Source organism: Callospermophilus lateralis, chromosome 6 (assembly GCF_048772815.1).
Source record: "Callospermophilus lateralis isolate mCalLat2 chromosome 6, mCalLat2.hap1, whole genome shotgun sequence".
In the NCBI taxonomy this organism is placed as follows: domain Eukaryota; kingdom Metazoa; phylum Chordata; class Mammalia; order Rodentia; family Sciuridae; genus Callospermophilus; species Callospermophilus lateralis.
In genome coordinates, this window is record NC_135310.1 from 159,227,197 (window position 1) to 159,240,738 (window position 13,542).

Sequence of the window (13,542 nt, forward strand, 5' to 3'; positions counted from 1 at the left end):
CCCACAAGTCCTCCACCAGCCTTGTTTGCCACACAGGAAGCAGGCCTTCAGGAGAGACCAGGATAGCAGCAGAGCCAAACCGTGCTGGGCTATCAGGCTCTGGGCTCCTATTTCCCCTCCCTCTCTGCTGCTTGTTGTAGGCCTTAATTGCTAATCAGCTCAGGAGTCAATTGGGTAAGAAATTCTCCTTGGACTAGATGCTACACTCAGGCCAAAGGTGTATTGATCAGTAACCGAGAGCTGAGAACCAGGAGCAAAGACAAGAGGAACTTCAATTACCTTACTAATGTGAAACTCCAGGCGTCTCATGTATCTCTCGATCGTTTTAATTTGCTGGAATTAAAAGAAGTTTGAAAAAGTCTAGTCAACCACAATTCAATTGATTTAGGTTTGTGTGAATATTTCTTTTTGTTATCTTATGAAGAAAAAAAAAAACAGTTGATGCTAAACATTTCCCCTCTCCTATTTTAGTTGCTATTTTAGAGATGCTTTAATATCAATTTGAAAAATATTTTTCAAAATATTGAATATTCTAAGATGGAGTTGGGTTAATTATTGTGACCTTTGTGTTTAATGTCAGGGAGGGCAAACCATGGACAGTATTGGATTTCTGGCAGAACAGTGTCAAGTTGGACTATATTCAAATATTCTCATAATGCATTCTCTGTATTCCACACTGGGATTTTCCCCATCATAGTTTAGCATCTAGGAAGTTGGGAAGCACTTCATGATTTCCACTGGCCAGTGTAGGCCACTGCCTGTGCGTGCTCACAGATAATCAGCGCTGCGTGTGTCACCTCTGAGTTGTAGATGTTATTGTTTTCCTACGCATTGAATTTAATTGCCCTTAAATATCTTCAGAAAGAATTTGCTGTGATTCAGCATAGAAATAAAATTATTGTGTACACAGAAAGGTGTGGCCAGAGAGCAATTCCATGTATTGCTTAAAGGAAAGAAAATAAGAAATTCATGCCTAAATAGTCATAAAAAAGAGTTCTGACAGTTAGGACAAGACAGATTTGAAGTGAAAAGAAAGAACTGTCTAAGTTTAACTGGAGTCGTTCATCTTTATTTTCTTAGTGGCACATGAATTAATGCTGCATTTTTAATCGAAGAAGTCTGAGATATGATCAAGAATGATAGATGATATTTAAAGATGGTCCAGCTGAGGAGCTCCAAACACTTCAGAAGTCCTCAAACTTATCCAAACAGTGGGAGACCCTACCATCCAGCAGCATTTCTATGGAAATGACCTTGAACACTTCGTTGAATCTGCAGATCATGGTGTTTATTTATTACCCTCATTAGGCAAAAGCATGAATTTTTCCAAGATTAGAAAAATCCGTGGTTCTGTAAGATTCTACAGCTCTTTGGAGTCTCTCGCATGAATATCTAGTCAAGGACTCAGTTTTATCTTTCAAAAACACCCCAACACAGAATAACTTACCTTGTCTAAGTCATACAGCACACCCTAAAAAACAAACAAACAAAGAGTATGTGGATTAAAGTATATCTTCCTCAAAAATGTTACCAACACTAATACAACAGTTTCACCTGCATTTTCACATTATCTGTGAAATATAATGATTAGTCCTGCAAAATTTTACTGAAATTTTGACATTAGCTTTAAAAGAGATAAAAATCCAATTATTTTAAATGTTGGTAAGAGTACTTTAAAGAGTGAATATTTATGTGCCCTCTGTGTTCCCCAAACTGCACCGAGTTCTCTCTACCCACTGGGGGATTTAGGGTTTTCTTTTGCCTTCAGCATTCCTCTCCCAAGCATTGAGGGTATGTGAATTCATGTCCCTTTTTAAAGTTTTTAAAAATGAATGATGTTAGGCTGGGGTGCAGTTCAGTGGTACAGCACTTGCCTAACATGTGGGAGCCCTGGGTTTCATCCCCAACACCACAAAAACATTAACAAGAATAAAAAGTGATGTCAACATGAAATGTAGCAGTGGTGTATATGTTGGAAAGATACTTGCCTGGCTGTTTGGACAAATAAAATTGGTACTTAAGGAGCATTCCTGAGGGTGGAGATAATGCTTTTCACTAATTGTTTTTCATGAAAGCTCATTTCCTGTGAGCTCACAACATCACAGTATAATTGGTGCTCCATCCCTAGGTCCTCCAGCTGAAGGCTTTCTGTGGCACATGAGGTCCTGGCAGAAGCCCCTCCACCCATTCACCACTGTTCCCTAGGAGGATCATGGCCGCCATCTTGGATACTCCAGGGCCTCCACAAGGGGTGAAGATCACCCTACGGGGAGTCCCACATGAGGTGATTCATGCAACACTAGTAGAAAATAAAGCCACTTAATCTTGGTAAAGCCTTTGACCTGGGAGCCTTTGAAAAGGACAATCAACATTTTAGCCCCTCTCCTAAAAAGGTAAAGGACAAAAGCTTTTCCATGTATAAGCTGCACCTCTGAGGAAGCCGTGGTCTTTTCTCGGGTTTTCTGATACTAAGGTGTAACAGCGTTTAGCAGTGGACAAAGTCTTTTACAATAGTGCAGGCATTAGGAATACCTCTCCAACCAGACAAGCGCTCACAGATTCACTGGGTCACAGGGAGTCCCAGCTCGGGGTTCAGCCGACCAGCCTGCGGACTCTTCTGACTTCTCAACCCAGCCACCCCCTGGAGACTCGCTCCTTCCCTGTCACCATGAGCCATTTTTCCTTTTTAATTGGAGATAAAGTAAATGTTCTAGTTCCTGAATTATGAATGTGCTAACACTATGCCAGGAAAACTCCAATTTTCCCTTTCCTTATAGTATTTGGGAGGTGGAGGGATTTTGGCGACTTCTCCTAAACGTGTTCCTTGTTACCAACATGCTAGGAAAATACGGAGAAGTGTTAAAAACAGACCACGAAGAAGAAGGTGCTCTTCTTCCTTTCGAGACACACAGGACAATGCAGATGGCACTTTGGCCCTTGGATCTGGTGTTTTTCAGTGGTCCTTCCTCCCTATCCAGTACGAAGATGCCAAACCAGAACCCCACGGTGGCAACTTCCACAGGACTGGGTGCACCTACCAGGCGTGAGTTTCTCTTCATGTCTCTGAGCTGAGTCGTTAGCTTGTCCAGCTCCGTCTGGTGAACATCCAGGTATTCACTGCAAAGACAAGACATCACCTGTCAACTGTCACTGGTGGATGACCGCTGTGGCCGCTGACCTTTTCCTGCTGCCTGGAGGTCAGGAACCTGAATTTGGCTGGGCGTGGCTCAGTGGTGAGTGCTGGCCTAGCAGGCATCAGGCCCTGGGTTCCATCTCCATCTCCATCTGGACATGGTGGGTCAGGGGGCGCCGTACTTCCCTAGTCTTTATAAAGCTTTAGCAATTGTATCCCATACTGTCCAGATTATCAGAAAGGAAGGCCCCTGCGTGTCCGAAAGTCCAGAAATGAAAAACCCCGAGGGAGGGAAGGGGGAGACTCCCGGGAAATGGGTCCGGATTCTCAGAATTTTATTGTTAAAACACAACGCTGACTTGGATGCCTCATCACAGGCCTGAAAGGTCTCACTCTGGGCCAAGAGTGCCTGCAATGTGCTCCGGGACGCTGGAGAACCCTCTGCCACAGTCTCTAGAGTGCATAAGCCTGAGCTCCATGGTGGAGTGGAAACCAACACTAACTGGGGCTATCGTGATGGACGACTGCTCCAGGTCGCCTTCACATCCTTGGGACTCATTCTAGCTTCCCTTTATTCTTCAGAGTGAAGAATAAAACACCTATTACAGATAGAGCCTTCTGGAAGTGACCTCATAGGCCAGGTTTCCTCCCGTCATGTTAGAAGGGAAAGGGCCTGACCAGGACGGGGGCTCTTACCTGAGTCCCTTTTTCAGGGCCCTGTAGACCTCTTCCACCCTTGTCGGCTGAGGCTCTTTGGGAGGATTGTTGTTTTTGTGTCCTAAATTGTGCATTTTCTTCAATTTGGTCTGGGGTTTCTTGAGAGCTGAGGAATTTTCAATGAAGGAGTTACACCTAGGGAAAGAAAAGAAAAGACACTGAGACCCTCGGCCATCCAAAAGGATTTGATAAAGTTTTTCCATTCGCCCAGGCTTCAGGTGATGGTCATTTGGGGAAGGCAGCTGCCCTTGGTTAGGGGCAGATCTGAGCCTCCTGCATTTATTTCTTGGTATTCAATTGGTTGATTGCAGAAATCTGGAAGTTGGGGGCCAGGCCAAGCTTCCTTGAGGTCACCTGCGTTCTGAGCGGGTGCACCGCTTCGGCAGACCCCCAGGGAGCCTGGGAGAGGGGGTGCAGTGGGAAGGATGAACAGGCAGAGGTACAACAGAAGGTACACTCGTGGCACAGGTCAGACAGCCTCTGCTAAGTGTGGCTGGGACGTGAATGAAAATCTGTGGATGCAACGCTGTAAGCCTGACAAGCAGCTAATCCCATGTGGCTTGAAAGAAAAGCACACACAGCCGTACTGATAGCCTTCTTTAAAGGGTTATTTGTTTTAATTTATATAGCTATAATTATAAAAAGTCAGCAGCTCTATTAACAGACATGGAGTATACAGTGGCAAGACAGACTCCGGGGGACTTCGACCCACGCTATGGGTGATCAGGAGACCAGTGCCCTGCACTCACTGATCTGCTCCAGGGGGAGAGACAGGAGACTGGAGTCCCCTGCTCCTAGGCTATTACACTCTTCTGCCACCACTGTCCCAGGCCACCCAATAGGCCCTCAGAGGGGGACTTTATGACATCAGAAGCACTGAGGTCAGACGTGATGACATGCTGTCTCTTTGCTACCTGGGCTTCCTGAATTTGTTGCTGAAAGCTCAGTCCTTCCTTGTCCTGGATGCGAATCCAAAAACAAGAACACGGTTTTGAGAAAAAGGAAAAGATTGTTATTGCTTTGCCAGCAAAAGAGAAACACAGGGGACTCCTGTCCCAAAGGCCGTGACTCTGCCCATCAGCAGGAACAGGGGGCTTTTATAGAGATGAGTCAGAGAAAAAACGAAATTAGGGAGGAGAGATCAGGGAGGAGAAGATCAGGGAGGAGAGATCAGGGAGGAGAGATCAGGGAGGAGAAGGTTGTGAAAAAGAAAAAAACATGTACATTTCAAAGCCACAAGGGATATAGTCAAAGCATCAAGTGACCCCTGTTTCAGTTTCAGATGGTCAAGGGAGACCAGGAGACAATTTTCACAGCCTCTGACTGAGTGGCATGTGCTCCCTAGCATCGAGCTGCGAGTCTTCATCTTTATTCACTGCATAACTTCATTCCAAACCTAGTCTCTGAAGTCTGAATGTAATGGAAAATGTGCTTCATAGGGAATGGGAGGGGTGGGGTGCGGAGAGGTCCAGACACGGGCCACCAGCTTGTCCTACATCCTCCGTCCTCTGTGCAGGAGGAATTCCAAAGGATAGGAAAAAATTAGTGGCACTTCGTTTGGGGTACCTTATCTTTTCTGTGGAAAAAAGATTAAACTAGTGTGTGTGTGTGTGTGTGTGTGTGTGTGTGTGTGTGTGTCTTGCAGAGGCTGCCTGCGCAGGCCCACGAGTCAACAAGCCACCTCCCCAGGGAAAACCAATCTGCACTTGCCTGGATCGTCTTTCTTGAAGGCCACTGAACCCCGCGAAGGACTGGCTTCTAATGATCCCATTGGGCCCTCCCGGTGAGAAGGACTGGGATCCTACCAACATGATTTCTGGGAGTCTGGTTGGCAGTCCTGTAAGAAAGACAGAAAACACACGAGGCTTATCAATCAGGTGAAGGAAGTCCGGAGGTCAATGTCCTAGGGTTCCGAGACATTGGTGTGATTTTTTCCTGTGGCTTTTTTTTTTTTTTTTTTAAGCCAAAGTATTTAGCTGTCAGGCTTAAAAAAAAAAGTAGCTACCCACCTACTTAAACCAAAATAAATATAAATTACATGAAATTATCCATAACTTTAGGTTTCTTCAGCAGTTCTTCTCTTACAAGGGCCAATCACACCTTCCCAAATATAAGAACTTCAGCAACACTTAGCCTCCATCCAACAACGAAAACACACAAATGAGCTGCCTGGAAGCCGCGGCTGGGTCCTCTGAAGGCGTGCTCGGCCTGCAGGTGGAATTCCACACTCAGAGGTCACAAGGCTCCTTCAGAGGGGAACTGCTGCAGCTGCGGCCCTGGGCACCCTGAGGGTGCCTGAAAGGCAGGACTCTGACGCTGCCCTGGAGGTGCCAAACGAGAAGGTGGAAGGAGCCACAATCCAGGTCAGCTCAGCGGCCAAGGAGCAGCCGGAGGGGACCACGAGAAGCCTGCAGCCCCGCCCCAGCCTCCAGCAGGGCTTCCCTGAGGACACCCACCGCCCACAGCTGGACAGAGCCCTAAGGGGCTTCTCCCTAGACTGCCCTGGAACGTGAGGTGGTGCTCTCCTTTGCAGGTCAGCAGAGTCGCGTACCATGGTCTCACCCTGTGACTTCAGTCCAGAGAGGCTTCAGCTAGCAGGGAAGAGGTGAGACTGTCCAGACTGAAGCCCTCCCCAGGGGACAGACACCAACTCATGTCTGAGTAGCACCAACAGTTTCCCCCTTAAAGACCCAATGAGAAAGGAAGAAAAGCTAAACAACAACAAAAAAAATTCATAAATCATAATAGGAACTGCCCCCTCCCCCGCCCCGCCCGTGCTGCTGGTTTTAAATCCCTTTCCTCCCTCCTCCCTCCCCGGGAGAAAGCAGCGCTGGGATTTGTGCACATTCCTGCAGCAATGGGTCTGGAAGTGGCCAACAGGCTCCCTCTTTGACCCTGTGCGAGAATATCCTCAGGCCAGCTGAGCAGGGAGGCTGAGTTTGGGGCTTTCTTTTAGAATTTTAAAGGTAATGAAGTTGAAGTATGTAAGAGGTCAACAGCAGCAGGTAATGCACGCATGGTTTAGGCAAAGGCAGGTGCAGAAAGCTCCCTGGTTACTCCCTGAGCTGGAGGGCACGAAAATAGCCCGAATTCCTTCAATTCCTTCAGGAGACAGGCAGCAAGTGCTCTCTGCTGGTGACAGGGTCTGCACTTCATTAAGGAGCCTTCCTGGTACAGCCGAGCGGCGTCAAGAAAGACTGTGGCTTGGGTTCCTTTTGGTATTCAATACTTTTTTTTTGTTGTGCTGAGGATCAAACCCAGGGCCTTGAGTGTGCTAGGCAAGTGCTCTACCCCTGAGCTGCAACCTCGGCCATGTCCTCAATAATCTGATGACCAGATACCTATACTGAAGTCTTGATTTGGTAAACTATCAGTATTGCTCTTATTTTGTAAATTATTGTCCCAATATGTCTATGTATCATGAATATTCTATGATCACAGAAAAAAAAGAGTATTTAAATATTTAACTGTGTCTTCTTATACTTCCTGAAATTTTTTTGTGGTGCTGGGGATTGAACCCAGGGCCTTGTGCATGTGATTGGCAAGCACTCTACCAACTGAGCTACATCCCCAACCCCTGAAATTATATTCCTTAAGCCAAAATTATATATTTTTTCTTATCCATTGGATCATAGTAGTTTACTATGAACCCCCACTACTCTGCTTTAATTAATACATGGTGTGAACTGGGGATGACTTTTAAAATGTCCCCAGGCGATTCTGATGTTCAGCAAAGTTGTGAAGCCACTGCTTTGGAAGGTTCAATTACACAAAAAGAAAAAAATACAGAGAGCAAGAGGGAGAGGAAAAAGAAAAGACACCAAGTTTGTTGAAACTTTAAGACTTCTGGAAATAACAATCTTGTACAATCTATCAAACCCAACTTTTAAAAAATGGCATTCAGTCTTAAACCCTTCTCTGCCAGCTTTGAGCCTCTCATCAAATGAGAATAAAACACATGTCCAGATGCTTCTCTTCTTCTCTTTCCATCACAGTAAGAAGGGCTCCCAAAGAATAAAAGAAATCCTTGTCCAGACCCTAAGCTGTGAGATGCGCTGGGGAGGGTCACTTCTCAGAAACTCTTCAGCACGTTTACCTGTGGGGCAGAGGGTCACAGGGACGTGGCCATGGTGAGCAGTTTGGTCATTGTTCTGCTTTGTCTTTGTGGTCTTAGAAATGATCAGTATCTAGTGGGAAAGAATTTGGCCAAGAGCTGCTCAGGCTGAGACCTCTGTCCCACCAACAGTGTCCCCAAAGATGGACACAACTGCCTGAGGGGGTGTCAGGTGAGAGTCCACAAGATCCAGACCCCTGGCTCCTGAGCAGCTGTTCTTTTCCACGTCCCTCTTTCCTCTACCCTCCCCCAGCGGCAAGCTCTGCGTTCATTTTTCCTGTCTTCCAGATACCCCACTCCTGGTCCCTAAGTCCTCAGGCCGTCTCCTAGGAACTCCCACAGCCTGTTCTCTCCCAGCTCCCAGCAAAATCACCCCAGCTACGTAAGGACTTGATTTGATCATCCATGGCCTAATCTGCATTTTAATACCAGGTGCCCAACCTTCCCAAAACCTTGACCTAAAGATGGGAGGAGCAGAAGGCAGTGTCTGCTGGGAGGGTGTAAAGGAGGAATGAAGTTCTGGAGGACAACATGGCATTATCTATTAAACACGTAAAACACACTTCTTTCGTATCTCCTCTAAAGAAAAGTCCAACTGCACAAGAGGAATACACAGGGATGCTCATTACAGGCAATGTTTGGAATACTAGGAAAATGGGGGGTGAGGCTGTGGCTGTGGTGCACACCTGTAATCCCAGGGGTTCGGGAGGCTGAGGGAAGAAGATCACAAGTTCAAGGCCAGCCTCAGCAATTTAGCAAGGCCCTAAGTGACTGAGTGAGACCGTGTCTCAAAATAAAATAAAAAGTGCTGGGGATATGACTCAGTGGTTAAGTTCCCCTGTGTTCAATCCCTGGTGCAAAACAAAACAAAACAAAACCCAATAATTATAGGAACGGAAGGATGGGATAATACGCAGCATTTAAAAAAAAATATGCCCGCGTAGAAGACACCCAGGACAAACTGCGGAACACAACAGTATGATAGCTGGAGTGTAAACACAAAGCTATGCCAAACAATGCATATTCATAGCAAAGTTCTGAAAGTACACAGGCAGATGATCTATGGAGAAGTAAGATTGAGTGGTAGTCAGCAATGTTTTAATATTTTATGCATTCTATTAATTCTGACAGAGCAAATGTACTCATGGGTTATTCATAGATGCAAAATTCCTTTTGTAAAAAATTGCGGCCACTTGGAGCTGGGAGTGTAGAGGAGAGAGCTCACGTACAAGATCATTGTGCTGCCAGCAATTACATTTATACAGATGTTTATAAGTCTTGCAGGGGAGAAATATGATTTTCAAGAAATAATATATCAGATTTATAAAGTTTGATTACATTATAATAATTCAGGTTCCTCCAGGAAGTCTTTGGGTTCTGAGTTATATAACAACTTCATTATTTTAATTTGTAAAATTTTAGCGACTACACCTAATACATATTGCTAAGATCACCAAATACTGCAGCCAATAACAAGAAACTGTATGTAAAACAGCTCATCTTGGGTGGCTGCTACTAAGAACTGTCAGGCTGTGAAAAATATTTCCAGTCTATAGCTGTTGACTTCTTTCCTGGTCTTTCTGAAAGTTCCTGCAAAACATTCTATTTTCTGTTTTGTTTTGTTTTCAATCCCCATACTGGGGAGTGGACTCAGGAGTGCTCTAGCACTGGGTACATCCCAGCCCTTTTTATTTTTTTATTTTGAGACAGGGTCTCACTAAGTGGCTTTGAACTTGTAACTCAGACTGACTTTGAACTTGGGATCTTCCTGCCTCAGCCTCCGGAGCAACTGGGATCACAGACGGGAGCCACTGCGCCTGACCAGAACATTCCCTTCTGTGTGTTAGAACCCAGCAAGTATTTCAACCTCAGGCAAATGATTTGCTCCTCACGTGGCTCCTCTGTCACACCAGGCAGCTGCCCACCGCCTGCCATTTCCACACCCAAGAGTAACAATAGGATGTTTCTGCAAAGAACCCCTCTCGCCTTGGTTGGTGGCACCCTCCTGTGATCCAGCAGCTGGAAAGAAAGCCTGGGTAGGGAGGAGGGCAAGGTTGAGGGCAGACTGGGCAGCCGAGTGGGACCCTGTCTCTGAATAAAATAAAAAGGAACTGAGGGCACAGCCTGGTGGTAGAGCAGCCCTGGTTTCAATCCCCGTCATGCAAATAAATAAGTAAATAAATAGTTGGGGGGAAAAAATGCTACCATTCTGAGCTGAGCCTCAGAAACAGAAGCCTGAAAGCCACAGCTGTTTGTCCTCTTGATTCCGTGAAAACACAGCCTCTTTCCTAGCTGCGCAGTGCTAAGTCCCAACCACACACGTGCTAGGGCCTTTGAAATTAAAATGAGAAGCAGGCTTTACATGTTATAAACAGCACTACTTGGGGATGCAGAGAGCCACAGGCTGACCTAAATACCTGTCTGTCCAAAAAGAAGGGGGCTCATCCACCCAGCAAGCAGCTTTGGGCAAGGGGCCTGGGCCTGGAGATGGCAGGCAGGAGAGATCAGGGGTCAGGAGATCCCACCTCCCCCCACCAGGTCTCAAGCTGTGACTGGACCTGAAGTAACAGGTAGAGTATGACTGTGATCCAGAGGGGGTCACTGCCAGCCACCTGGAGAACCCAGGCATAACCCGACTGTGAAGAATAATCGATAGGACTCCACCCAGGAGGGGGCTGCTCCAGACGGGCCAGGGTGGCGGCAGGCCCCGAGGGAACAAAGTGGAGATGGGGTGGCAGAATGTCTGGAGAGCCCAGTCCAGGTGACAGCTCTGCGCCCCCTGCGCCCGCCCCAGGGTTTTGCAAGTTGGCACTGGGGTTTATGAGACGCCCCTGTGGGCAGGATCAGCTTGGTGGCCAGGCTCTCTTTCTGGATTTCAACGATTCCACTGGGGGATTCAGGGGCTTGGCAGGCTAAGGTCAGGGTCCTGATGCCAGCACTGGGTGGCCTTCAGCACTGCCAGGCTCGAAGCTCCAAACCGACTGGCTCAAGGCGGAAGAGCCGCAGGCAGCCATGACCACAGAGCACTGGAGGCAGACCTGCCAGTCAGAAAGACGCTCACACTGAGGGTAGAGTGAAGAGGCTCAGGAAGGAAGCGGGGTCGTTGGGCTGTCTTTAGTTGCCATACGCACAGAGTCATTCTCCTCTATCAGGAAGACAGAGACAGTAAAAGAAGGCAGGGTGGAGGGGCGGGAAGACCCAGGCACTTTCAACCCCCCCAAAGAACCTCCCCAGGACTGTGGGGGGCTGGATGCCTTCAACTCTTCCCTTTCTGTGTAAAGACGACCATGAGCTTTCTGCATGCTAGGTCTTGTACCAGGCTTTGTCTATTAGACTATTTTTTAGAGCGATGCAAAGGAGTCTACACATTAGCTTTTTTTCTAAACCATTGTTAAAAGGATACTTAGGTCGGGTCCATATTCTGTGTTCCCTTTTGGTAGAAAGAAAGGAAGGAAGGAAGGAAGGAAGGAAGGAAGGAAGGAAGGAAGGAAGGAAGACCAACCAGTCTATAGTACATATGTTTTTTTTTAATTTCTGATGTCAAGTCATAGTAGATTTGGGGAATTAATCTAATGAAGAATGCGACGAAAGCTAAAGAACACTAAAGAAAGAAACTGAAGATCTTAGAAGATGGAAAGGCCGTCCATGTTCTAGGTCAGGCAGAGTTAATATTGTCAAAATGGCCATGCTAGTAAACGTGCCATAGAGACTTAAGGCAATTCCCATCAAAATTCCAAAGACATGCTCCACAGAGCTAGAAAATCACTTCTAAAATTCATTAGGAAAAACAGAGACCCAGAATAGCCCAAGCAATCCTGAGCAAGAAGAGCAAAGCTGGAGGCAACTCAATTCCTCAATCATATTAGAGAGTCACAGCAACCAAAGAGCATGGTATTGACATCCAAGCACACAAAAAGACCAAGGGAATAGAGCAGAAGACCCAGAGACCAACCCATGTAGACACCGAGGTGCCCAAAACATGCTGGAGGAAAGACAGTCTTTTCAACAAGTGGTGCTGGGAAAACTGGGAATCCACATGTAGAAAACTGAATATCCAATGTGGAAGGCCGGATCTCCGTCTCTCACCCTGCACAAAGTCAACTAAAAGCAGATCAAAGACCTATGAGTTAGACTCTGAGTCCCAATATCCCCACCATGTCATCACAGGGCCGACTTCCTTAACAAGACTCCTGAAGTGCAAGAAAAAAAAAACTGAAAAATAAGTAAGTGGGAGACCATTGAACTGAAAAGCTTCTGTACATCAAATGAAACAATGAAGAGAGTGAAGAGAGGGGCTGGGCTGTGGCTCAGCACGTGCGAGGCCCTGGGTTCCGTCCTCAGCACCACATCAAAATAAATAACTAAAATAAAGGTATTGTGCCCAACTACAACTAAAAAATGAAAAAGTAAATATTAAAAAAAAAAAGAGTGTGAAGAGAGCCCTGAGAATGGGAGAAGACCTTTGCCCCTGCTCCCCAGGTCGGGCATTATATCCAGAATATACAGAGAACTCAGAGAACTGAACACCAGAAAACAAAACCAGCCAGACAATAAATGGCAAAACAACTAAACAGATACTTCTCAAAAGAAGAAATCCAAATGGCCAATAATATATGAAACATCTCTAGCAATTAGGAAAATGCACATCAAAACTACACTGAGATTTCAATTCACTCCAGTCGTAATGGCAATTATCAAGAATACAAATAATAATAGATGTTCGTGAGGATGTGGGGGGGAAGGCACACTCATACATTGCTGGTGGGAATGCAAATTATTGAAACCACTCTAAAAAGCAGTGTAGATATTCCTCAAAAAACTAGGAATGGAACCACCATTTGACCCAGCTATCCCACTCTTCAGTATATACCCAAAAGATTTAAAATCAGCATACTACAGTGATGCAGCCACATCAATGTACATAGCAGCACGATTTATAATAGCCAAGGTATGGAACCAACCCAGATGCCCTTCAAGAGATGTATAGATAAAGAAAACGTAGTATATACACACAATGGCATATTACTCAGCCATAAAGAAGAATGAAATGATCTCATTTACTGGTAAGTGGATGGAAGTGGAGAAGATCATGCTAAGTGAATTAAGCCAGACCCAGAAAGTCAAAGATTGAATGTTTTCTCTAATATGTGGAAGCTGGTCTAAAATAAGGGGCAAGGGGTGGGGGCGGAGAGAGAGAAAAGAAACAGGGAGGAGGGAATTCCATCAAAATAAAAGATTGGGGCAGTAGAAGAAGGGGATGGTGCAGGGAGAGGGATGGGATAAGGGAAGCTGGAATGAATGTGAACTAACTTTCCAATGTCATGTAGGAACAGACCACAGCACAGGCACAGAAGCCACCCAAGGACACCGACTTTCACAAATGTAAATAAGTAGGAGGAAAGGGAACAGGAGGAGGGAGGAAGGGAGGGGAGGAGGAGGGAGGAAGGGAGGGGAGGAGGAGGAATGAGGAAAGAAGAAAAATAAAAAAAGATAAAGCAGGTTTGGCCCAGGGCAAGCCTGCAAGGATAAGACCAGGGCTTCTCTCTGGGAAATACGAGCACTTGTACCTACTGAGCCA

At 46.1% G+C, this 13,542-nt stretch overlaps 1 protein-coding gene across 4 annotated transcripts in view; it reads right to left on the bottom strand.

Annotated features, from left to right (window-relative positions):
• The window catches only part of Ripor2 (RHO family interacting cell polarization regulator 2), a 96,393-nt gene that overhangs the window by 38,484 nt on the left and 44,367 nt on the right, over positions 1 to 13,542 (bottom strand). For all 4 annotated transcript variants that reach the window (XM_076859269.2, XM_076859270.2, XM_076859271.2 and 1 more), the window contains exons 2-6: positions 5,561 to 5,687; positions 3,830 to 3,985; positions 3,039 to 3,117; positions 1,448 to 1,471; positions 280 to 333 (exon numbers count right to left, since the gene is read on the bottom strand). In XM_076859269.2, the coding sequence (XP_076715384.1) occupies positions 280 to 333; positions 1,448 to 1,471; positions 3,039 to 3,117; positions 3,830 to 3,985; positions 5,561 to 5,687 (440 nt within the window). The remainder of the gene's footprint in view (positions 1 to 279; positions 334 to 1,447; positions 1,472 to 3,038; positions 3,118 to 3,829; positions 3,986 to 5,560; positions 5,688 to 13,542) is intronic.